Here is a 24,719-nt window from a genome sequence, read left to right as displayed (position 1 = left end):
AGAGTCTGAAAACGAGAAATGTCATCCAATGACACACGAAACAACGTATTGACTGATGGAAATCCTCCCTACATGCACAAACCCTAACACCCGTCTCTACAGACGCAATATTTCTCTGTGCCTCACACTGATAGAGCGGCAGTTTAGCTCTAATGTACTTTCCCCGCAAATGTTCCCTTGGCTCCCTCTTCCTCAGGGTAAAGGCTTTAATTTTTATCTCCTCACTGAAAGCCCTGTGGATATCAATCCAGTTAGCAGGAATACAGCTGCCATTTGTGGTAGTTTAAATTACAGGACTGTACTTGATGACAGCAGCAGAGTTTTACTAGCTCATAATTGGTGAGTTTAATCAAAAATGACCATAAACGACTCTTTTCAAAGTTTGCTTTAAATAAGTGATATAAAACTATAATACTCTGCAGTTGTTTGCCTATGCCACCCAGTGCAGTTTCAGTCACCGGTCATTTTTTCCAAACTCATTTGAGGTCACTGTTACCTTCGACCTTTGTTTGAAATGTAACAAACATCCGGTCAGCAGAGGAAGAAATTCCCAACAGGGAGACCAGAGACATTCGGCTCAAGAGGCCATGTTTTCTGAGGCAACCTTGTCCTTGACCTAAGACCTTCAACCACCTCGTCTAATCAGTTTATCTTTGAAACCGAGTAGACATTTGTACCAAATTAGATACACGTCTCTGAAGGTGTTCTGGAAATACTGTGTTCACAAGGCAAAAATTATGCTTTGTGGCGCCACCACGACCTTGACTATTGACCTTTGTCCACCAAAATCGACTCAGTTCTTCCTTCCGTCCAACTGAATGTTTGCACCAAATGGCAAAATATTTTGTCAGAGGCATTCTTGTGATTCAAGATGTCACCTGCGTTGAGGCATAAAAAGTCCTGGGACAGTGTTGGTGGAGGACACAAAAGGCACCAGCTGGAGCGGTGTGACACATACAGAGGTTGTTGAAAAACACATACACAGATGGAGAGGAGGAGAGAGGGACAAAGGGGCGGAGCGTTGAAGGAACCGGAGGTGGCATGTAACAAACAGATGGAGCGATAAGTTTAAGTGCTTTTCACCATGGCAGAAAATTGAAAGATTGGTCGGTTGATGGTCGAGCCTGAGGAGAAGGATGTGAATGAGGAAAATGCAAACAACAGAGGAAATAAAGACAGAGTGACAGAGACGTGCAGGAGAGAACAGACGTCTGTATTCCCATGGTGCACCAGTGGGGATGATGTGATTAATCAGCAATTAATTTAACTGTGATATCAGCTGTCTGGTTCTCTGGTTCATTAGAATAAAATCAAACCTCCTGGAACACGCTGCAGATCACATGAGGACATATGATATGTTGTAACAGAATCATGATACAACATATCATATAACTCTTTATTTTGCATGACCACTATTTCCCTAATAGTCATGAAGTTTGTTTCTAATTACTGGACCAAAAATAGACAAAGTTCTTCGGCTGTTTAGTTTAGTTAATTAAAGTAGCTGTCATTTAATATTTTGTTAGGACACACACACACAAGCACACACACAAGCACACACACACACACACACACACATCACATAGCCGCCATTACTGCATTTATCGTGTCATTTTCTGTCAAGTGAATTAACATCATTGTCACCATGAGAGAACACGAATATCATTTAATCAATTAGATGTTGCTATAGAAACAGATGTGCTACAGATAAGACAGATTTTCCCTATGTTAACAGGACTGAAGCTCCTCACTCAGACTGATGGGATCTGTCTGTTTCTGTGGAAACTGATGAACCCATTTGATCTAATGAAAAGTGTTTCCCATCCATTCAAAGTGTTTTTCCAACTAAACAACTGATACAAAAGCAGATGGTAAGAAGTATGACTATTGATTGGTGTCTGCTGGACAACAAACAGAAAGCATTTTCATTATTTTACTCAGGGAGCGCAGAAGCATTTAGTTTGAATGTCACAACATGTCAAATATTAGCTATCACAGCGACCATGTTATATATTGTTAACACGCAAACCAGTGACACTCAAATCCTCCTCCCTGACACATAAGCCAATAAGTTGTTTATTTAGTTATTTGTTTTTAATGGATCCTCCTTGGGTTTGTCTTGTTGCCAGCTGAGCCAATCAGATACAGCTCTGCTTCTGAGGTTATAACCAGCATCAACTGCAGTTTAACTGAGGAGGAAAACACTCTTTATAGAAGCTCTACTGCTGGAGAGAGCTGCCGTAACATCACCCTGCGTTTTTTGCTGTGGCATTTGCATGAATGTCTTTTTAAATCTGTCAGATCTTCGGCATCTACAGCTACACAACCCTGGATTAACGAAGCCATGTGGCACCGAACCCATTGGATTGGAGTCATTACGCAGTGCAAATTGTGATTTTATACAACAATGGTCCCACCATAAATCCAGTGATTTGTGTTCTCCAGGCCTGAGTGTCACCTGTGTGTCACCGATACTTTCTCTCCGCCAAGCTGATTGTCACGCCTGGCACCGCACCGATGCCTTCTCATTACCATGTAGAATCACATGGCGCCATTAAGCTGCAATTCATTAATTACTGCAGTGCTTCCCTCTGCATACCAAAGAGGAAAAAACACACACACACACACACACACACACATACACACACAAAGCCACGCACACACACCACTCGGTCCCCATCGTAAATTTACACTGTATGTCATCATCACCTCATTTAGCACTCACTGCGGAGGACAATACACCACAATGCACTCCCATTCATCTCCCTGACACACACTCATATATTACTACAATATAAGACTCAGGGTTCAGGTGTATCACTGTTATTCTCCATAACTGTCAATGAGGTGAAAATCATTTGCCCTTAACTTCGCCTCCTCCAATCCTTCATTCAGCTGCAATATATTCAGATTCCAGAGAAATAGAATAACACTTTGGATGAACCATATCTGTTGCAAGAAAAATATCAGGGTGACTTACATTCATTACCAGTTTTTCCCCACTAGCAGCATAATGGTACAATATATGTCCTGCTTTGTTTGTTCATTTGGTAACAGGTGGGAGTAATGCACCGAGAAATGCAGCGATGTGTCAACGAAGGCAGGGAGGATGAAATGAGCTCACTGGAGCCTTTTACAGGCATGAAAATGTCCAAAAAATGGAGCCCAGACTTTCTTCAGACTTTGAAATATGAAGAATAAAGCAGGAGACTCTCCAGGTCAGACGACAGGAGAAAACAGTCTGCACATTCAGGCGAGAGGTGGCGTTTGCATGCGGGAGGGAGGACTTGACGTATAAATTCTGCTGCGTAGATCACATGTTTTTTTTTACAGCCCGACGACACCGGAATTGGCACATATCACTAAAAGCTGTCTAATCTTGTTTTGTTTCCAAATTGATATCTTCATCGGCGTCTTCTACCTGTATATCTCTTCTTGATCCTGTTTCCTCCATCTGTCACGTGATAGAAACAGGTTCATCACGCTTACTCGCTCACTGTGAACATTCCGGTCATTATCCAGCTGCTCTCTCACGTGGGCTCACAAGGACATTTCCCGGACATTTACCTAACAGGCTCTCAAGAAATATTCTGCAAAATGCCAGGAGCAACTAACCAAGACATTTGCGTTCTCTGATACGGCCCCTCCAGAAAAAATGTGAGCTTTGGTGGATTGTGTTAGCTTTGGACAGAGCTAGCTATTTCCTCATGTTTTCAGTCTTTATGCAAAGCTAAAATAATTCTCTCCGTGGATTTGGAAAAGCCAAAAAATTACATTCACAGCTCACCTTGAATAAAATTGCATAAACAAAACACTCCAAAAGTCCAAGGCAGAAATGGATTCTTGTAAGTCTGTGGCACATCTTTCTAAAGCTCACAAAAATCATTCTTCACCTCTGCTAATTTGAAGAGGCACGATGCAGAGAAAAGATGAGCATCTCTCTGACAGGAAACTGGACTGATGCAGCGGCGAACAGTAATGGCTTTTCACTTGTTCAATATAAATCAACTGATAGGAAACACCAAGATATTAAATAGAAATAATTACAGAGGAAATTGGGAGTTAGGTCTCCTCAACTGACAATTCCCGCAGTATTCAAAGCAGAAATCCATGAATATTTTAAGAGGAAGGCCGTAAGCTAAAGTACACTAGTTAACACATAAAGCACATTTTACACATTTCATGTTGTGGTGGTTGGTTATCACACCTCAGATGCATCATATGTGAAGCCAATGTGCAGTAATGGTGAGATATTTGTGGAACCTGTATAACAACGCAACCTGTATTATAGTATATTATGAGAATCTTGGCGATGATGTCAGTGTCCATAAAATCCAACACTCAGTATAATACAGATTACAAAAAAAAAATCTGACCTTAAATAACCTGTGTGTTAGTGCCACAGATTATCTGCTTTTATTTCATTAAGGCAGATGATGACATTCCAACACGATTTAAACTCAGAGTGCAAACCATGTTACGCAATTTAGAGAACATCTCTTTCTCTCAGACCTCACAGCATCGAGAGTGCACGTGTGCATGTGTGGCGAGGAATTCTGGGGGATTTTGCTCTTTTTTCTGAGCCCAGGTTCATTATGATCACTTTTTGCTGACTTTTATAGATCCTTGTTTTTGTATTTTGTATTGAAATCTTTTAAACTGTCCATACTCCAGCATCATTTTGTCAATTCAACAAAATGTAAAGCTGCATTACTATGGTTCAGTTCATGGTTATAAGAACGGAACAGAAAATGTAAGAAATAAACTACAGTCTCTGTGCTGTGATATCATTTATAGAAGCATCTCTGAAAAGACATCTTGAGCTATAGTTGGGGTTTAATGGGGGGGGGGGGGGGGGGGCTCTGGGCAAGGTACCCAGAGATTGGTCAGTTTTCACCAGATGGGAATTCTGGATCAAAAAATACAACTTGAAACAGCGTTAGAAAATCCTCTGACTGCAGCGGAAATTAGTATTTAGTCTGCAGCAGTACTGCGACACAACGCTATTTATTTTCAATTATCCATGAGCCACCAGAGATGGAAGTAATGGTGTTCTGTTTCTGCTGCTCAGCAGATCACAAAAACTCTGTTTCAGTTTCCCTCTGATACCGTGCATCAATCCTCAGGCCCACACTGAGCTCAGAAACATCTGTGAACAGAAGGCACTTTCAGGACAGAAGGAGATTATTAATGAATATTTATCAAGGGGGGGAACAATATGATATATTGGTATTAGAAGCCTCCAGATCTTGTAAACTGTTCTGCTACTTAAAAAACATAGTGAAATACACACAACCCGGGGGTTAAGCCACAATCAGTAAAGAACACAAAGTGTCTCTCATGGCAGCCCTCACTGACTTTATAAACACAAGAGAAAAAGCAAATCCACGGCTGCAACAGCTGGTTCTCATTGGTTCCCACTGTTAACTGAGGTCAATCTCTACCTCTCTGCACCCCCCTCCAACAGAGGCCGGAGGTGTGTTTATGTATGGATGTGTATGACGGATGTCAGTGTGTGTGTGTGTGTGTGTGTGTGTGTGTGTGTGTGTGTGTGTGTGTGTGTGTGTGTGTGTGTGTGTGTGTGTGTGTGCCTCTGTGTCTGTGTGTGTGTGTGTGTTCGGGCCTCATCACCAGGATTAGTTGTGATAGGAGCTGAGTGACCCTGAGTTCAGTGCAGGTCCAAATAAACAGTGGAGGTGTTGATACAAACTCTCAGCAGCAGAACCCCGGGGACGTCACACTAAACCAGATGTAACGACTTCCACAGACTTCTAATCCTGCCGTGGAGCAGCTTCATCACAGACGCACACATCGCTTTAAACGCTCCTACGTGTGTTCAGAGATACACACACACACACACACACACACACACACATGCCCACACACACTTGCAGAGACCATAAAAACACTAGTGGGATTTTAAGGGTTTTCCAGTGAGCACAAAGAGCACACAAGCAAATTAATCTAATATAGTTAAATATGACACACAAATGGTCATATTCACAGTATAATAAGTACTATTTTACTCATTAGAAGAATATTTTTACAATATATAAGCGACCCGACCAACTGGCTTGCAGGAGAGTTTTTCATTCATCATACGTCTATTGCCCCGAAAAATACAAGAGAGACAGACAAAGCCACGGGAAAGTGCATATGACACAATTAAAAGGCGACCAAAACAAAAGTTGTGTTACTTTGAATAAAACTGGAGTACATGTCAAGAAAATATAATACACAGGTCTAGGTTTTACAGTAACAATGAAAGTAAGTCAGTGGACAGTGCAGGCTTTCAACACAACCTGTGACAGACACACACCTCAACACATAAGCTGTTACCACAGTGGTCACAACTTCATAACGAGCCTTGAGGTTGTGTTTTATTTTCCTGCTGATATACTAGGTGTGTAGTTTGATTATCTTAGTTGTAGACTGGGAGAGGAGAGTAGAAAAACCACACACTGTGCCTCCTGACTCTCTAGGCTTTGATGTGTAGTCATGTTGACAGCACGTCAGACTGCATCTCCACGGGATGTGATGGATTAGTTCCTGTGGTTGGAGACGTCATGCGGAAGTTGGAGTCCGACACCTTTTATTGGCAGATGAGACTTGGAGCCATGGACGTGAGGCGTGCTACACTACAACTTAATGTTGCTACGTTCTGAATTTAACCTTTTGACTCTTTAATAATGTGTGTTCACACTTCAAGTCAAGCCCTCTCCCTCCAAACATCCCCACAAGGAGAGGCGGGATAATAGATAGTCAGACAGGCAGTACTTGGGCATTCAGGGGAGGTAAGCTAGCTCCTTGTAAGAAGCTAGAGGAGTTCATCTCTATGCCAGTGCTCACACTTATTGATTAAAAGAGACCATGAAAGACAGCATCACCCTGAGGGTCAGTGGCTGATTAACCCCCACTTCTCAACATTTTAATCAACCACTGACCTCTAATGAGCTAAAACAAGGAGGCTCTGCCTGCTCTGCTACCCCCCAGGCTCCTGGTGGGGGGCTGCTGTAATGAGACAGGCCTGTAATGAACATGGTCCGAGTAGACACTGACACCAAACAGAGGAACGACGGGGACTTTGTCAAGGATTCTCCGCGCTTGTTGTGGTTCATTAAAAATCCAGGCTGACGTCTCGGTAAGTGACTACACTGTGAAGTCTGTTACACACGAGGCGCAGCACAGGCTGTGATGTGTGATTGTAATCAAACTGTCAGAGGTTGGAATCAAATGAACACACTGTGGCTCCTCTGAGAAAACTTGAGAAAATATGGCAACCATCACGTGGATTGTACCGCAACGTGGTAGGAGCCATACAAGGAGCAATAAACCAGCACAATCCCATATGAAAACACCTTATGCCATGGAAGAGGATATAATGTAGTTAAAAACCGTGAGTAATTTTTCTATCTCCTGACTTTGAAGGCGAGATGAAGAAAAGTTATGTTTGTTCATATGTTTCTCTTCTTCTGTTCAGCCACGTAGTAACATGACGCTGTTGCTTGATCAGTTGCTCCATCACTTTGGCTCAAACTGAAATATATCAACAGTTATTGCGTGGATTGCCATGTATGTGCAGAGATCCGTGGTGACAGACTGGTACATATTCAAATGTAGAGCGGGCCATAATTTTCTGTCTGATCTCAACCGCGCCTGAGAGAAAACTAACCATGCCAGAATGGAAAGCACAGACATTGTTTATTCTGGTGTGAATCCCTGAGGCAGAAATGTAGTGACAGTTATTTTGTAGTTTCATTTATTTTCCTTCCTGACTTAATTTCGTCAATATACATTCTGTAACCTACCAGTAGATTAACAACAGTTACTTGATTTAATGTGGCGGATTAATATATATTAGCCGTCTGCTTTCTTGTGCAGCCCCTCCACTTTGAACATTTTATGTTGCAAAGGAAGTTTTCATTAATACCACGTATTAATCAAAATGCCAGAGAGCCCCTGAGACACCCTGTATTTTGCAAACCAATTTAAATGTTCTCCTATGACACCAACATTTGTGGATATACAGATTTGCACTGAGCTACAGAAACTTATCAAGAAATCCTAGACACTGTTTTGTTGTTTATGTGTTTTCTTCATACATATTACGAATCTATATTTCAAAACGATAAACTGAGCTGAAAGAATTTTTTTTCCCAATGCTCTTTTATTTTTCTATTTGAGACTGTAGGAGAGCAACGTGACCCGAGCTCTGCCAGAACACCTCTGCTGCTGCGGCTGCCCGGATCATGCCGCTCCCGCTCCTATGAGCCATCAGATAAGCTGGTCTATCTAATTCATATTCTAATTAATATGGAGCCACACTTCCTGTTTCTCTGGGCCTTAGGGGGGGAAAATCATTCATCGGGTTTTATCTGGAGCCGAAGATTTCCGTGCACTCAGCCAACGGGGATCTTCACTCTCTGCCCACACTTTCTCACATTCGGCTCATCCCTTTGTCCACTCCTTAACATGTCAATTTACACATATGTCAATAAGAGCATGTGGAAGAAGGTTATTGAAGGTTATTGTAGTGTGTGTGTGTGTGTGTGTGTGTGTGTGTGTGTGTGTGTGTGTGTGTGTGTGTGTGTGTGTGTGTGTGAGAGAGAGTTTGTGTGTGTGTTCCTGTACTTATGTCTTAGTGAGAACCATTTTAAGCATAGATCCTACAGAGTGAGGACTAGGGAAGGCATTATGCCAATGAGTGTCCTCACTAAGAGAGAAGTACAAACACGTGTGTGTGTGTGTGTGTGTGTGTGTGTGTGTGTGTGTGTGTGTGTGTGTGTGTGTGTGTGTGTGTGTGTGTGTGTGTGCGTGTGCGTGCGGTTTTCTATGCTGAGAGAAACAATGTGGTAATCAAAGGAGATGAATTGAGAGAAAGACGGAGACAGGAGGATTCAGAAAGCGTCCCAAAGTGCCTCACGGGAGACATCTTTAGTGTGTGTGGGAAACAGAGGAGTCAATCATTTGTTTTATTTTTCACTCTGTGGAGCCGAACACTTCTCATATCAGCGACATCCTGTTGATATACACCTGAGTAGAATGAAATTAGAGTCTGCAGCAGCCTGAGTTTAATATACAATAAACACAAAATTAAGTTTAAGCTCAGCTGCACCTTAGAGACACATTTAATAAAAAAATAGCTTGTTTATTGAAAAAGGTTGAAAAAAATCAGTCTGTGTGATATTATAATATTACAACGGCTTTTGTAAATGTGCTACAATCATTGGCTATTACAACCCTTCCATATCTGCATAGATCAAACCAACAAGTGAAACAGGAGATTATTTTTGCTATTTGAAAGTATTATTTGAAAACATCTATATTCTCTGGGTTTCTAGGAAAGAGTGTTTCACCATGAGGAGACAGCAAAAATATAAATATGCACCGATCAGCCACATCATTAAAATAGATTACTGGTTTTATTGTTGGATATTGTTAGATATTGTTGGATATTGTTGGATATTGTTGGATATTGTTGGATACAAAACTTCTTTAGTATTTTTAACTAAGAATACAGGAGCTAAAATCTAATGTTTGAGACAGAGGATGAATAGAGGAGCTGCAGCATCGACAGTTTGAGGAAAGTCATGTGTATTCTGAACACTGAATCACGTCAACATTATGAGGGAATTCCAAAAATTTAATTATGAGCCTGAATTTACACAAGGTCGCCTTAAATAATTTTCTATGGCTTATGGCTTGAATGAGTGAAAACACTGTCTCCAGGCAAGGTGGCTTTAGAGAGGCCAATTTTCTACAGCAGTGCTCAGGAGTATTCAACAATAGCTGATATTTATGGTTAATTATACACATTATACTGTGATTGTGCACTGTGACTGGACGGGCAATGCTTTATAACAACCCCCGAACTGTACTTGACTTCTTGAGCTCGGTCTATTTGCTTTAAGGACAAAGACAGAATGTCATTGTACAGGACTGTATATATAACCATAAATGCTTTGAACTTGATCTTTTGTTTCCCTTAATAAACAATATATACAGAAATTCTCTTCACAGCTTAATTGCAACAAAGACACAATCACAATAGTCTATTTTAATCTGTAGGAAAGAGATTTTAAATAGTACTTTTACATTGCTGGTGTGAAATACAGAGTTAGATAAAAAACGATTACATTTAGATAAAATATCCACACTGGGCCAAAATGAACTTTAGGTTTTTAATAAAGGATGCTGGAAGAATGCAAAACGTTGTTGCCAAGCAACAGGAAAATATAGTTTTTTCTTGGCGGAGGACCAAAGAAAATGTATCAAAACCAACCTAAAACTTTTGACTCTTCTCATATTCCTCCTTTTTTTTCTTTTTGTAAACCTTCCCGAAACACCCATCACACAGCTCTGTGTGGGATTGTTGGTGAAACTTGAGGGAAAAAGCAGCTGTATGTGTGAGATATGGGTGAAAATATGATGTATTACACCTTAAATATTTTAAGTTTCATTTTTTGTATTCACTAGTTGCACAGGAGCAACACCGTCACAGAGAGTTGTTACTGACAGACAGAAACCAAATCACTCATCAAACATGATATGTACTTGTTTCTGTATAATTCAATATCCATGTGCCAATTTGAAATTAAAAAAGTTGACAATAACCATAAGTTTGTAGTGGATTGTCTTCTTTGTTTTAATCAGCTCTTCATTAGCCCCTTAATATCTGAGTTATAATTTTAAATCTGCAGACTACAGGGAACAAGCTTTCTTTAGCTCATTGCTTTTAATCAATTTGTTACGTTTTTAGCTGTTTAACTTTTGATTGATAACTGTTTGATTTAGAATCTCTACCTAAGTCTAACCCACGTAGACACGGAGAGAACATTCCACACAGGAACAAGGATTCAAACAGGGATCCAAACCCAGGGCAGTGAGTCGACAGAGTTAACCACTGAACTGCCGTGCCACCACTTAATGTTAGATGTATAATTATTTATCTTTAATCAAACCTTCAAAATGTGCAACACTGCTACATTACAATGCCAACCAATCATTCTGTTGTGATGTAAACAAAGTGGGGTTTACTAAAAGGGTTTGGATATAATCCATCAACGAGAGTCTTTTAGGCAAAATCCAGGTAGATCCTTTTCCTTCACTTTTCGATACCAATTCAGTTGAACTGTGTTGTTTGAATAAAAGAGGCGTTTATATCCACAGGTGTGCTGGGATTCCAATGGGTGGTTATTTCATAACATTGCACAACAGGCCAGCTCTCATTTCAGGTGCTTCTCTTACTTCTGTTCCCTGCCAGCTCTGGAAAATTTGCTCGAAAGAGGTGAGGAAATAAAATCTAACCACAAAATCATAGGCTACAGAGAATGTGTGAATGGGAGTCATCCCTTCCCAAAGCTATTTTTCAGAGATTTCCTTATGTTTGAAAACAGCAGTGTTTTTTTATTTAGCCGATTTTCCTTCGTTGTACAATTCCAACACCACCCTGCCCTCGATGCTCCTCAGCTCACACTTTCGCACACACATGCACTTTTATTTTGATCCCTCACTGTCCGTCTGACACACACACACACACACACACACACACACACACACACACACACACACACACACTGTCTCTGCTTTCCTGTAGCAGCTCCTGACAGGTGGTCCTGTGGGGCCCATCTCAGTTGGCAGTGGGCTACATCTCTCACTAAAGCCTCTCCATCTGGGTCAAGTCAATGAATAACGGACCTCTAAGGAGGAAAGAGACAGACAATGCACACACAATTGCAAACACAGAGACTGACCTGGAATCAGCATGCTTGAATATTATGTCTGAAAATGTTATTGCATGTGTGCATCGTGGCATGTGCCTCTACGTGTTAGTGTCATAGCTCTCAGTGTACAACAGTATGCTTGGATGTGCCGTGCATGTGTGGGTCTACATGTGCATGCAGTCTAAAGACAAAGAGCTCACAGCTCCTGACTACGCAGGACGGCAGAGAGAAGTAAATGGATCAGCATTTACTGTCGACCGTTTTTTATGCAACAAATGGATCCCCCCAATTTTTTTTTACAGTCTTTACTTCCTTCCCGTGCAACAGTTTGAAAGAGCTGCACTGATGCACCACAGCAGGAACTGTTGAAAAGCACCAGGCAAACGGCAGCCAAAAATGTATTCAAGTGAACAATTTATAAAGGAGAAAATGTGTGCTTGCTGGGTTTTGCCTCCAGCTGGTATCACAAGAAATTCAGCAGATGGATTATAAAAGGATTTCTTTTTCTGTGTCTCTATTAGAAAGATGATCTTTATTTGAATAGTTTCATAAATACCTTGAGAAAAAAAAGGCTTTTAAAAGCTACTAAACAAGGATTTTTATTGATGATTACATTTTTTTGAGAGTTTTACAAGCCAGGATGTGAACATATTATAAACCCATAAAGGGCATTTGATGCCTCCGTTGTGCACAGCAATAATAAGCCATTTCACATAGTGGAAGTCAGTTTTCTTGTTTGAAATAAGGAAATAACCACATGTTGTGAAATGTAAGTAACAGCCAAAAAACACCATGTCAGCTGCTCTAGGTCAGTCGCCCCGGCAACCAGAGATGTATGTGATACTTGGATTGCCATCAAGCAACATGCACATGCCAGATATACTCTGCACGAAGCCAAAAGCTTATGTCAGATGATATCTATTCTGACGTTATCGAAATATAAAGTGAACAAGTTGTGTAAATTGTATAATTATATCTCATATTCCTTTAACCACACTTTGACTTGTCAAAAGATAATTTTCTTCAGGCCTGTTTGTAGGTTTTCTCTTCTTCTGATACCAGTCTCACGGGAGCTCTACTTTATTCATCATCAACAATAAATTCACGAGAGACAACAAATAACTTCAGCTTTAATATTCATTCACACTCAGCACTTTCAGCCCTCATTTAATCACGTCAATAATAAAGTGGCAGAGGACGTAAGTGTTTCTATTCATAGTGTGCTAGCTGCCTTCTCAGTGTGGCAGCAGTTTGTGTTGAATGTTCCTGTGTCTACTTCAAGCTAAATCTAATGTATGCTCCCAAAACACTGACTCAGCCCTCTATACATTCACAGCAAGAAATGGAGGCATGAATCATGAACACAAACAAGTGCACACATTGAAATCAATCCCTCTCCACCAAACTTAGAGAAGAAAACAACCTCAACAGAATCCCTCACAACAGTGCATTGCCTGCTCTAAACTTGCCTCAGTGTTGCAGCTTTCTGTTTGAAACTGTAAAACTGTAAAAGTGACCTGCAGTAATTGAGCAAAGAGTACAGGGAGGTTGCTGGAGTCAGTCCACAGAACCCTGAAGCCACCGCTGCTGAACAAAGAGCTGTTCACCTGTTTATTCAAAGGGTGACCAGCTGGACCTCCAATCCACAATCACTACTGGACAGACTCTTACTCAAAATAACGGCACCTAAGCAAGATGGCAGCATCTGATCCTGGAATATTTTGGCTTCCCATTGTACATTGGGAGGATATTGAGATGCATGGTCCATTTTTACTAATATATTAATATAATACATTCTTGCACAAAATGAGAACTGGGGATTTTGTCCCAAACACTTACAGTGAAATTAAATTAAGGATTCTTTGCAAATTTGACTGAAATTGACATTTATTTATTGAGTTTCTATGTTCAAATTATCATAAGGTATATTTTCAGGAAAACAGGTGTTTCTATAATAAATAGAAAGTATCACCTCCTTCTCAGTCTGTTGTTGTCCAGTGTCATCTGTTGTTTTTATATTAAGACATTTTCCTCTGACATTTCTAAAGTTAGTAGTAGAAGCAAATTTAGAGGCGGATGACAATTGCAAGATTTTTCAGTTGAGATGATCATATCACTTCATCCATGTGCTTCCTCAAAACCGCAAAAGTTCAAAAGTCTGTTTACAGCGGTTTCCTACATCCAGTTACCAAGCACTGGCTGAGTCTCCAGCAGCAACACACCAGGCCGGCCAGAGCTGTGGAGTGCTGGTGGTTGCCGTGCCACGGAATCAACTCACTCAGCTGTGAAATATGGCTGACAGGATTGTGTGCAAACCACAATTACATCTCGAGTTCCTGACAAGTGACCACATAGCACTAGTTGTTCAGTCAACTGTGGAATATAAACTTGTGGACCTTGCCTCTAATGCCTCCATTTGCTCAGAACACAATCACTGCAATGTCACACACAGTTCTAACCGTTTGCTACAGAAGGAGATTGGCAGCAGTGTGACAGGAGGGAGTGAGAGAGGAGCGCATTGTGCTGCTTAACAATAGCTGAAAGACGAGCACAGGCAATGTGTGTTTGTGTGTGTGTGTGTGTGTGTGTGTGTGATCGGCTGTGATGAATTTCTCATCAGCTCTAATTTTATCGTCACCGTATGTTGTCAATGTGGCATTTGAAAATTTGGAGCGTTTTACTTTGGGACTGAGCAGGAAAAATACACAGAGAAAAACATTTAGTCTACAAGACCTTCAAAGAAAAAAAAATGCTATTTTATTTTAAATTCTTGAGTATTTAAAATCGCTCGAGGTTTGCTGATGAAAATCTGCCTCACGTGACTCAGGAGCCAATCATCCCCACGGATTTATGTTAACATTTGATTTACTTTACGTAGTAAACTGAATGAATAATCGCGATCTACGAGTGACCAATACAAACAGTTAAAGGAGAAAGCAGCTTAATGGCAAGCAGTGTGTTTTCCCTTCATCATGCAGCGTTTTCCCTTGATATTGCTGCAGAAAAACTTGCAAAACTTTGAGTAGATTGGATTGACGCAATTAAAGGCAACCAAAATGAAGCGTCCTGTTGCCTTGAATAACATTTTTCTGGGTTTGAATACTGGTGGAAACCTTTTGGATAATATAAGTGCACAGGTCAACAATATATATAACATAGGTTGAGTCGTTCCTAGACATTTAATTATTTAAGAAAATAAAAAATAAAGTACAGTGACAATGTTCTTTTATAAAATACACAAAAGCCTTGAAACGTAAGTGTGGAGTGGCCATGATTGCAGGCAGCAGAAGAGACTTCAGGGACAGATTCATGAGTACCTGCTATTTTTCATGAAACAAGCTCTCTGTGTGTTTGGTAATTATCCGGTGTTGTGTTGAAACTCTGCAGAGCTCAGCTCATCAGCCTGACACACAGGAACTGTTTGCAGACGACAGGTAAACACATAATGACATTAAGAAACTCAAAATCCTTCCTAGCTTGTTTGTTGGCCTCATGTAGTGAGTGTGGCTGTGGATGTATTTGTGTTTGTGAGCATGTTGGGATGGTTCACTGAACCAGATGGTGCTGTGTGGACATGAGGCTTTAGCCTTTTACATGAGCTGATATCTGCTTATATTGGAGAATGGAAAACGCTTGTACAAGTTTTTGTGAGCTTTCTATTCTGAGACAAAATGCAGAGCTGAAATAATGATCATCTCTCTATGATATTCACACTTATACACATGCAGACATTTTAAATACAGCTGCAAACCCATGTTCACAAAACAATCATGGTACCACTGTACAATATATATTTACAGCTTACTGTAACAACAACAACACTATAAATAATCCACTGTGGGATCATTGGGATCAAATGAGAAACAAACCACTGAAGACTAAAAGCTGCAGTTTCTCATTGTGCTTTTGTGTCTTATTAGGAATTCCTGAATTAAACATTTAGTGGCCTCAGAAGGCAGGATAGTGGTGAACAAACCAGAGAACGTCCATTGTTCATCTTCACAAACACCAAAGCTTTTTAAAAACTCCCTGACATCACACACCTTGTGCCTCATCTGTTTAAATCAAACACCTCATTATACAGTTGAAAATTGTTTTGCTTGAAATGAAATTACAGAGAGAAAAGTCAGAAGAAAATGAGAAAGAATAAGCATTGTCTGTCTGGGGCCAAAAACCTGAGGGCTGATGCAAAGTGTTAGGCCCCTCATAGCTGAGACAGACTGAAACACAGACAGACCCTGGTTGCCACAGAGGACCAGAGGCTGCTAATGGGCTAATTTCACTCCTAATTAGAGAATGAATTTGTCCATTTAGTTCTGAAAGAAAAATGCTCATCTATGTGAGGGCTAAATTGGGCTGACAGACCCAGCGCTACTGATGCACTGCTTATTGATGATTCTGTTAATTGAATGAAAAAAAAAAAACATTTCTCACAGACGTTGTGTAGTTTTGATTCGTTGTTGCTCTAGTGCTGGGTTATGAATCTTCATCCCACAAGCGTAGAGATATTTCTGCTTCCCTATCGCAATCAGTCAGTGTGCCATCTCTCTCTCTCTCTCTCTCTCTCTCTCTCTTCGTTGCTCTCTCTCTCTCTCGTTGTCGCTCTCGCACTTACAGTATATTTATGGGCTGTCAGGGTCGCAGGCTGTCACAGAGAGCACCTCGTAAACCCTTTCACCAATGTCCCGCTGGCCCTCCTGTAGTTATGTGATCGTAATGGAAAGTCTACAGCTATGATGATGCTGTTAGTGATTTGTGTGCATAGTTAGTGAGATATCTGGAGGTGTGGAGAGCATATGTGTGTGTGTGTTTATATGAGGATTATAGTTTTAAAAAGTGAACCTGCTGCCCTGTGTGTGTGTGTGTGTCTGTGTGTGTGTTACAAGCAGGCAACAGGTTGGAGGGATAAACAAATTTCCTCTGGATTTATCCCCAGGAAACCTTCAGACATCAGTGTGTCGCTGACGTTGTGCTGTAAATCACACACTCTTCCAAAGTAAACAGCCACACACACATTTGTCAAATTAAGTTCAACCAGTGGGGACGAGACACCCAGACACACCTCATGCATAACTAATATTTCTCGGCTGCCAGATAGTCATGAGCACAAACCTGCATCCATTCCATAGTGTCATAACACATCCATCAATTTCTGTTTTCGTTAAACATAACACAAGGAAAACAACAAGGCCAAGGTCCACAAACACAATAAGTCCAAAAAAAGATCCACAACACAGGCTCCAGACAGAATCACAACAATTGCTAAATCTAATTGTATATAAGTTTAATCTGATAAGGTCCTCAACTGCAGAGTATGAGTAAGAGTGGCGTCTGTGGTGTTATGACGTTGATGTTGACTCTTTGACAAAATATAACTTCCAAACTGTATAACATTACCCATGGAAATTCTTTACTGGGCAAGTAAAATGATAAGTAGGAAGAAATTCACCTTCTTCAATTTTTCCATTTAAGAAAGGGAAATAATGCATTGTACATTAGTAGTAGTAATCATGGAGCTGCTGTTCTAGTACAAGAAAATGCTGAATTGGAAATGCATTTATTAAATTTGAATTCAAGCAGGTATGAAGAGGCGTGTGTTTTTTGTACCATATGTCCTTCGACTTTAAAAGAAACTAGTGAGAACAACGAAGACAGTTGAGGATTCGTGAGACAGAAACTATTTACTGCAGACTAACTGTGTTGTTTCCCCGCAGGGCAAACAAGGTCTCTCTACCCTCCAACTCTGTCTCTGTCTGTCTTTCTCTCTCGAAACACATAATCCATCACAGTCACAGACAGCAGACTGCAGGTAGTCTTGTCTTTCTCCTGGCACTGAGTGATACAGAGTAAATCTGCTGTGGCATTAATGCAGCAGACTAGACTGGATGGAAAACTGCAGTGTTTATTAGCGGTTTACGATAAGGAGGAAGAGCAGGATTTTGCTTCAAAACATGAACACAGTGCGTTTTTCTATTCCACAAAGCACAATATACAGTATTGATAAATCTTTCATGCCGAGTTAAGAACAGGAAAAGTTTGGGGTCAACAGACTTTCATATTCAACACATCTTCTCTCTCCACAATATGTGCACCTGTTTTTCCACTCAGGCTTACACACAACTCCTGTCTCCAGCCATCCAAACATTGCACTCAGCTTCACGAGTCAACATGACAGCAACGTGTCGGAGCCAGAGATGTTTTACACGCCTTCTTCTCTGTCTCACCTTGTCTATTAATAACCCATATGTGTCTCTCTAATGCTTCAGGATAAATACAACAATGGTAAAATATAGGCAGATTCCAAAGCATGTTATGCTGTGTCAAAGTATGGAAGGATCATTGAAATAAAATGGCACCATTTCTTTTTATATTCTATACTAATTGGTGTAAGGTTGCAGAAAGAGCGGTTCATGGTTTAGTCCAGAGGTCTTCACCGTTTTTCAGGCCAAGGACCCCCAAACAGGTGGAGAGATGGAGCAGGGACCCCCTACTATATATATTGCATAAAATTGTGTTTTATATTAAACTGGACCTAGTGCCATGTTCAACATAACTACCCTGATATTGTGCATTCAATACTAAGCTATTCAAATATTACATGGGTTCATATATTCATGTTTTTAATTTAAACGTGTGCAAGGGTGGCCATGCCACTGCCATTCATAAACATACAGTGGGTACGGAAAGTATTCAGACCCCTTTAAACTTTTCACTCTGTTTCATTGCATCCATTTGCTAAAATCTAAAAAAGTTCATTTTATTTCTCATCAATGTACACTTAGCACCCCATCTTGACAGAAAAAAAACAGAAATGTAGAAATTTTTGCAAATTTATTAAAAAAGAAAAACTGAAATATCACATGGTCATAAGTATTCAGACCCTTTGCTCAGTATTGAGTAGAAGCAGCCTTTTGAGCCAGTACAGCCATGAGTCTTCTTGGGAATGATGTAACAAGTTTTTCACACCTGAATTTGGGTTAGTGGTGAACGTTGGTGGACAGACATTTTCAGGTCTCTCCAGAGATTCTCGATTGGGTTTAGGTCAGGGCTCTGGCTGGGCCAGTCAAGAATGGTCACAGAGTTGTTCCGAATCCACTCCTTTGTTATTTTAGCTGTCTGCTTAGGGTCATTGCCTTGTTGGAAGGTGAACCTTCGGCCCAGTCTGAGGTCCAGAGCACTCTGAAAGAGGTTTTCTTCCAGGATATCTTTGTACTTGGCCGCATTCATCTTTCCTTCAATTGCAACCAGTCGTCCTGTCCCTGCAACTGAAAAACACCCCAATAGCATGATGCTGCCACCACCATGTTTCACTGTTGGGATTGTCTTGGGCAGGTGATGAGCAGTGCCTGGTTTTCTCCACACATATCGCTTAGAATTAACGCCAACAAGTTCACTCTTGGTCTCATAAGACCAGAGAATCTTATTTCTCATAGTCTGGGAGTGTTCTCCATGTGTTTTTTGGCAAACTCTCTGCGGGCTTTCATATGTCTTGCACTGAGGAGAGGCTTCCGTCGGGCCACTCTGCCATAAAGCCCCGACTGGTGGAGGGCTGCAGTGATAGTTGACTTTGTGGAACTCCCTACTGCATCTCTGGAGCTCAGCCACAGTGATCTTTGGGTTCTTCTTTACCTCACTCACCAAGGCTCTTCTCCCACGATTGCTCAGTTTGGCTGGACGGCCAGGTCTAGGAAGAGTTCTGGTCGTCCCAAACTTCTTCCATTAAAAGATTATGGAGGCCACTGTGCTCTTAGGAACCTTGAATGCTGCAGAAATTATTTTGTAACCTTGGCCAGATCTGTGCCTTGCCACAATTCTGTCTCTGAGCTCTTTGGGCAGTTCCTTCGACCTCATGATTCTCATTTGCTCTGATATGCACTGTGAGCTGTAAGGTCTTATATAGACAGGTGTGTGCCTTTCCTAATCGAGTCCAATCAGTTTAATTAAACACAGCTGGACTCCAATGAAGGTGTAGAACCATCTCAAGGAGGATCAGAAGAAATGGACAGAATGTGAGTTAAATATGAGTGTCACAGCAAAAGGTCTGAATACTTATGACCATGTGATATTTCAGTTTTTCTTTTTTAATAAATTTGCAAAAATTTCTACATTTATGTTTTTTTCTGTCAAGATGGGGTGCTGAGTGTACATTAATGAGAAATAAAATGAACATTTTAGATTTTTGCAAATTGCTGCAATGAAACAAAGAGTGAAATATTTATAGGGGTCTGAATACTTCCCGTACCCACTGTACATCTTGCATACAACACTGAGCTATTAAAGTAATTCACAGATTCATGTTTTTATTTTAAACATACGTGTAGAAGAGACAGTGAATCCTTATCTGTGGATTGCACACATACTCCCACATTAGTGAGATGTCGGACCCTTATGGGTAGCACACAACTTATCTAATCTTGGATGGATGGAGGTTGTCCGGCAGAGGGTCAAATCAGCGTCACAATATGTTGGATGCATGTTAATGTGTATTGAAAGACAATTACATTTGTGAAAAAAAAAAAAAAAAAATTATAAAAAATTGAAAAAATTGTCTAATCAACCAAAGATTTCGCGGACCCCCTGCAGTACCTCCGCGGACCCCCTAGGGGCCGCGGACCCCCTGTTGAAGACCTCTGGTTTAGTCTATAAATTAAAAAAACATGCACAATGCACATCATTGCACAATGAGGAAGTAGAAAAGAAATGAATATTAATGTCTTGCCTAGAATTAGATTTTAATTGTATTTTAAATACAACAAGCAGAATATTCTATTTTATTCAATGATCTGTGACTAAAGCATTTCATTGCCAGCGACTGCTTAATGTAATTGTTGTGCATTTGATAATACAAATCTTGTATCTTGAATCTTGAATCTTAGAAGCTAGATAGCAGTAAGCTTATCCATCCACCCGTCCATCTTCTTCCACTTATCCGAGGTCTGTTTGTGGAGGCACCAGACAATGCAGGGTGTTCCAGACATCTCCCTCCCCAGTTTGCCTTCTCCTCCCAGGGGATCCTGAGGCGTTCCCAGTCCAGATTGGATATGTAATCCCTCCAGCATATTCTAGGTTGGGCATACCCAGAGAATCTCCAATGGGAAGTGCCCAGGAGGCATCCTGAGCTTTGTACTATCAACACAAAAGGAAAAGCGGCTTTACTCCGAGCTCTCTCTGGATGTCCAAACTCTTCACTCTATCTCTCAGACCCTACTGAGAAAACTGGTTTTAGAGGCTTGTATCCACTATCTCCCTCTTTCGTTCACCCCTCAGAGCCCAAGAAAATCAAAAGCTTTGCCTTGTGCCTCAGCTCCTTTTTCACCACAACTGACCGGTACAAAGCTGATGTCACACCGGTCCGCCTGTCCTTCCCCTCAGTCATAGACTAGTCCCTGCGATACTTTAACTCAAATAACCCCCAACCTAGAAAGAGCAGTCAATCCTTTTCTGCCAGAGGGCCATGGCCTCAGTCTTTGGGGTCCAATGAGATGGATGAGACTCAACTCAGCTTTTCAATAAATCAAAACAACGTAATATTTGTTTGTTTGAAGGCGGATTTTGTAACAGACAGAACCAGGTTAGTTGTTTCCCCCAGTTTCCCATCTAAGATAATTTAGTTAACCAGCTGCTTGTTATTTTTCTGTTTGAAGCAACAGACATGAGAGAGAGATAAATCATCTAAGATGTCAAACTAATCCTTTAAATTATTTGTTTGAAGTTGCTTGTTTGACCAACCAACGGTTCAAAAGCAGGAGATAATTAAAGTACAAACTCTGGGATGGTACCAATCTATCGGGCGTACCCTTATTAGCGTTCACAAAACCACTTTCCAAGTCTCTACCACCTTCAGAAAAAAGTTATTCAAGAATATCTCCTTCGCCTATGTGCTATTAAAAACATGAAAACGCATGCAACACGGAGATGTGCGCTTGGTCATTCACCGCTCTCTCCACCACAGGCTTCGAAATGCATGTACTCGGGCCCGTTAGAATTAAAATTACTCCAGAATACGTACATTTTCACCACTTCCAAATTTTCTGCAAACTTTGGTAACGATTTGAGAATGTTTAAGCCCTCAAAAAGCCAATTAATTTGCCTGAAAACCATCAAATAATAATCTTTACAATTTCAATAGGGCCTCCCACTTATTGGTGCTCGGGCCCTAATTAACTTGGAAACACTAACCATTTGGTACTTTTACATAATAATGTTCTCAAAATAGTTAACAAATAAATACAAAAGTTATCAAATTAGTTGTTGATTAATCCTCTGTTGACTGAGTAATTGCGTATCCAACCAATCCTTTCTGAACTTAATTGATTCTTCGAGTAAAATCCTTACCTGCCCAGATCACACATCGTTTTCAATTACACCAGCTAAGCAAACCAAGTCTTTGATGCACATACTTAAACGGTTTGGAGAATCTCCAGTTATTACGGATCACGATTCAGAGCATGGCCACCCACAGTTGGCAGATGGGTTGGTGCAGCATTGCCAGCCGGTGTATTAGTCACCTGCCAGTCAGAACTGGGTCCAGGCCAGAAATGGAAAAGCTGTCATGTCAGGACTGAACATTAGATGCTACAATAACGGTCATAAAAAGCAGCCCAGATATGAGCTTTTAGACCACTCTGAAGACAGAGAGCAGCGACTGTGGACTGACACCTCAGTGTCTCTGCTGGCACGGACCCTTCCAGCTAATAAGTCAAGCTCTTAAAGGAATGAAAGGTAAGAGGATTTAAATCTTTTACAGTGCACAACGTGTGACCAATTTCCACTGACACCTTGGCGATGGGATATTTCCTCTGATCCCTAAGAGCCAAAATGATTCACATCGCTTCCTCTGGTCTAACATTACAGGAGAGGAAGAGGGAGAGGATGGTATATGTGAGGCAGGCAGGGAAGCGAGGTGATAAAACTAAAGGGAGCGAGACAAGTAATATGCAGTAAGGGGGGAGGGGGACACATGATGTGGTGAGGCTGCAGAAATTACATAAGATTATTTATGGCATTAGGAGAGCATGAAAGAGAATTGGGCAGGGGCTGGTAGTTCATGATTTACCCCCAATCCTCATCTCTGCTTTGAAAGGACAGAAGCGTTGAGAGATACATGGAGAGAGAGAGATCTGAGTGGAAAAACATTTATTAAAGTATTTTATTATTTCTGAAACCTATATGTTTATGAAGTTAACCCAGGCTGATCTTCTGGTATTCCTTAAAAATGACACAAAGCCGAAAATTGCTTTAAGCTTTATTCTTATAATATTACCCTGAGACCACCCAGATATAAAGCAAATCTGCATCATTTTTGATTTTACAACGTATTAATCCAGGTATTTTTATAGAAAGTTGCACATTGACTCCTATTTTGCGTTTGAAGAACAAATCAGGTTTATTCAATTGTTTAGGACTTGCTCTCAAATTTAATAGATGTCTAGTTATTTAAGAGTGAATCCCAGATGTCTTCAGGAGCAGACACCTTGACCCATGTTTTTTAACAACTATAAAAAAACATTGTTGGTGAAGATGAATAATTAATCAGTGGAAGAAATGAGTTTGGAAGCAGTCTCAGCCAACTGTTTGCAATAATTTGAACATTTGATCTAATGTTAAACTGAATTAAATTAATAACCAATATTTGATTCAGACAATGAAACGTCATTGTCTGAATCATCAATGGGCTACTTACTTTTGTATAAAACTTTTATGAAAATACAGCTGTGGTAATTTTTGTTTTTGTTTCCTTTTCTGTAAATTTCAACTTATTCAGGCACTTCTTACATGATGAATTTATCCCATTAATCAGTGTTGATCAATGTCGTTGAACCAATTCATTCTTGTTGCATGATCCCCATAACCAAACAAAGTTACCTCCGTGAATGAGATGCCTTGACAACTTTAACACAAGTCCCAAGTTACATCACAAACCATTTACAAGCAAATCCCCTTCACATTCTTACATTTACCTTTGAGGTAAAACTCTCACTTTTAATAGTTTGGGCCAAGCTTCAACATCGTGCGATCTGAGTTCAGACAGTGCTGCACACACGGCGGCACAAAGCTTTCAATCCAGAATGATGCTATTCGGGTTTGAATGATTTTTGAGTCCAGACAGATACATGATAACTGAGAAGTGAAAAGACTTTGACCAGCTCAGCGGCCGAGCAAACACAGTAAACTGGAGCTTTGATTCAGGGATCTTTAACTCAGCCTGAACGAACTCCGAAGTTAACACAGTTACAGTGTCTATGGCTGTTAAGAAAGTGTGTGTCAGAATTGGTATTATTATGTAGTGTCTATATGTACTAATGCACATATAATCATACGCAGGATTGAGTAAGTAGTGTCTTGTGCGTCATCTCATCTCCATTGCTCCCATTATCCGAATAAAAGACTCTTGTTCACCTGTCACTGCTTTGTTCAAGTTTATCAGATAAGTGTGAGTGTGGGTGTTCAGAGGAAACTCACCACCAGAGAGAGCGGCCTCTTCCATGACACCACTCCGATGAGTCCCGAGAGCAACACCTGGTAGAAAAAAACAAGAAAGACACTGTTAGAGCCGAGTTAGACGATCAAGTGCGTGGAAACGGAAACGGACAGAATGCATTACCCTAACCATACTGTGTCGCCTAGTGGACACATCATCCGAATGTGCTTTCTGTATTTCCCGATGTTAGTTGAGTGGCGCACCAGTGGATGCATGTTAACACTGACCCTATGTGTTACACTGGCTGAAAAGATATATTTTCAATTTAATTGCAACCTAGGTCATGTTTTATTTGCACTTTTGGGCAGTTTAACTTCCAAAACATCACTGTAATCATCCAGTTTATAAGCTGTGATCGGGGAAATTAGGAGATCTCTCTGAAAAGAAGTTTGATATTTGCAGGAACATGAGCAGTCAGACGATCGTACATCTTCTAAATCCTCTGATTGACACTTGGACACTGGCTGTGGCAGCTGTCACCCTTTGAAATAGATTCAAACCAACTATCTAATGAC

The 24,719-nt window shown here is 40.7% G+C and overlaps 1 protein-coding gene across 1 annotated transcript in view; it reads right to left on the bottom strand.

Moving 5' to 3' along the window:
* Positions 1 to 24,719, bottom strand: part of fam189a1 (family with sequence similarity 189 member A1) — a 79,167-nt gene that overhangs the window by 17,597 nt on the left and 36,851 nt on the right. Inside the window, exon 2 of the mRNA XM_061068875.1 lies at positions 24,186 to 24,242. Coding sequence (XP_060924858.1) covers positions 24,186 to 24,242 — 57 coding nt within the window. The remainder of the gene's footprint in view (positions 1 to 24,185; positions 24,243 to 24,719) is intronic.

This window comes from Limanda limanda, chromosome 3, assembly GCF_963576545.1.
Source record: "Limanda limanda chromosome 3, fLimLim1.1, whole genome shotgun sequence".
In the NCBI taxonomy this organism is placed as follows: domain Eukaryota; kingdom Metazoa; phylum Chordata; class Actinopteri; order Pleuronectiformes; family Pleuronectidae; genus Limanda; species Limanda limanda.
The sequence above is the reverse complement of the archived record's forward strand: the minus strand, read 5'-3'. Positions and strand labels throughout refer to the sequence as shown.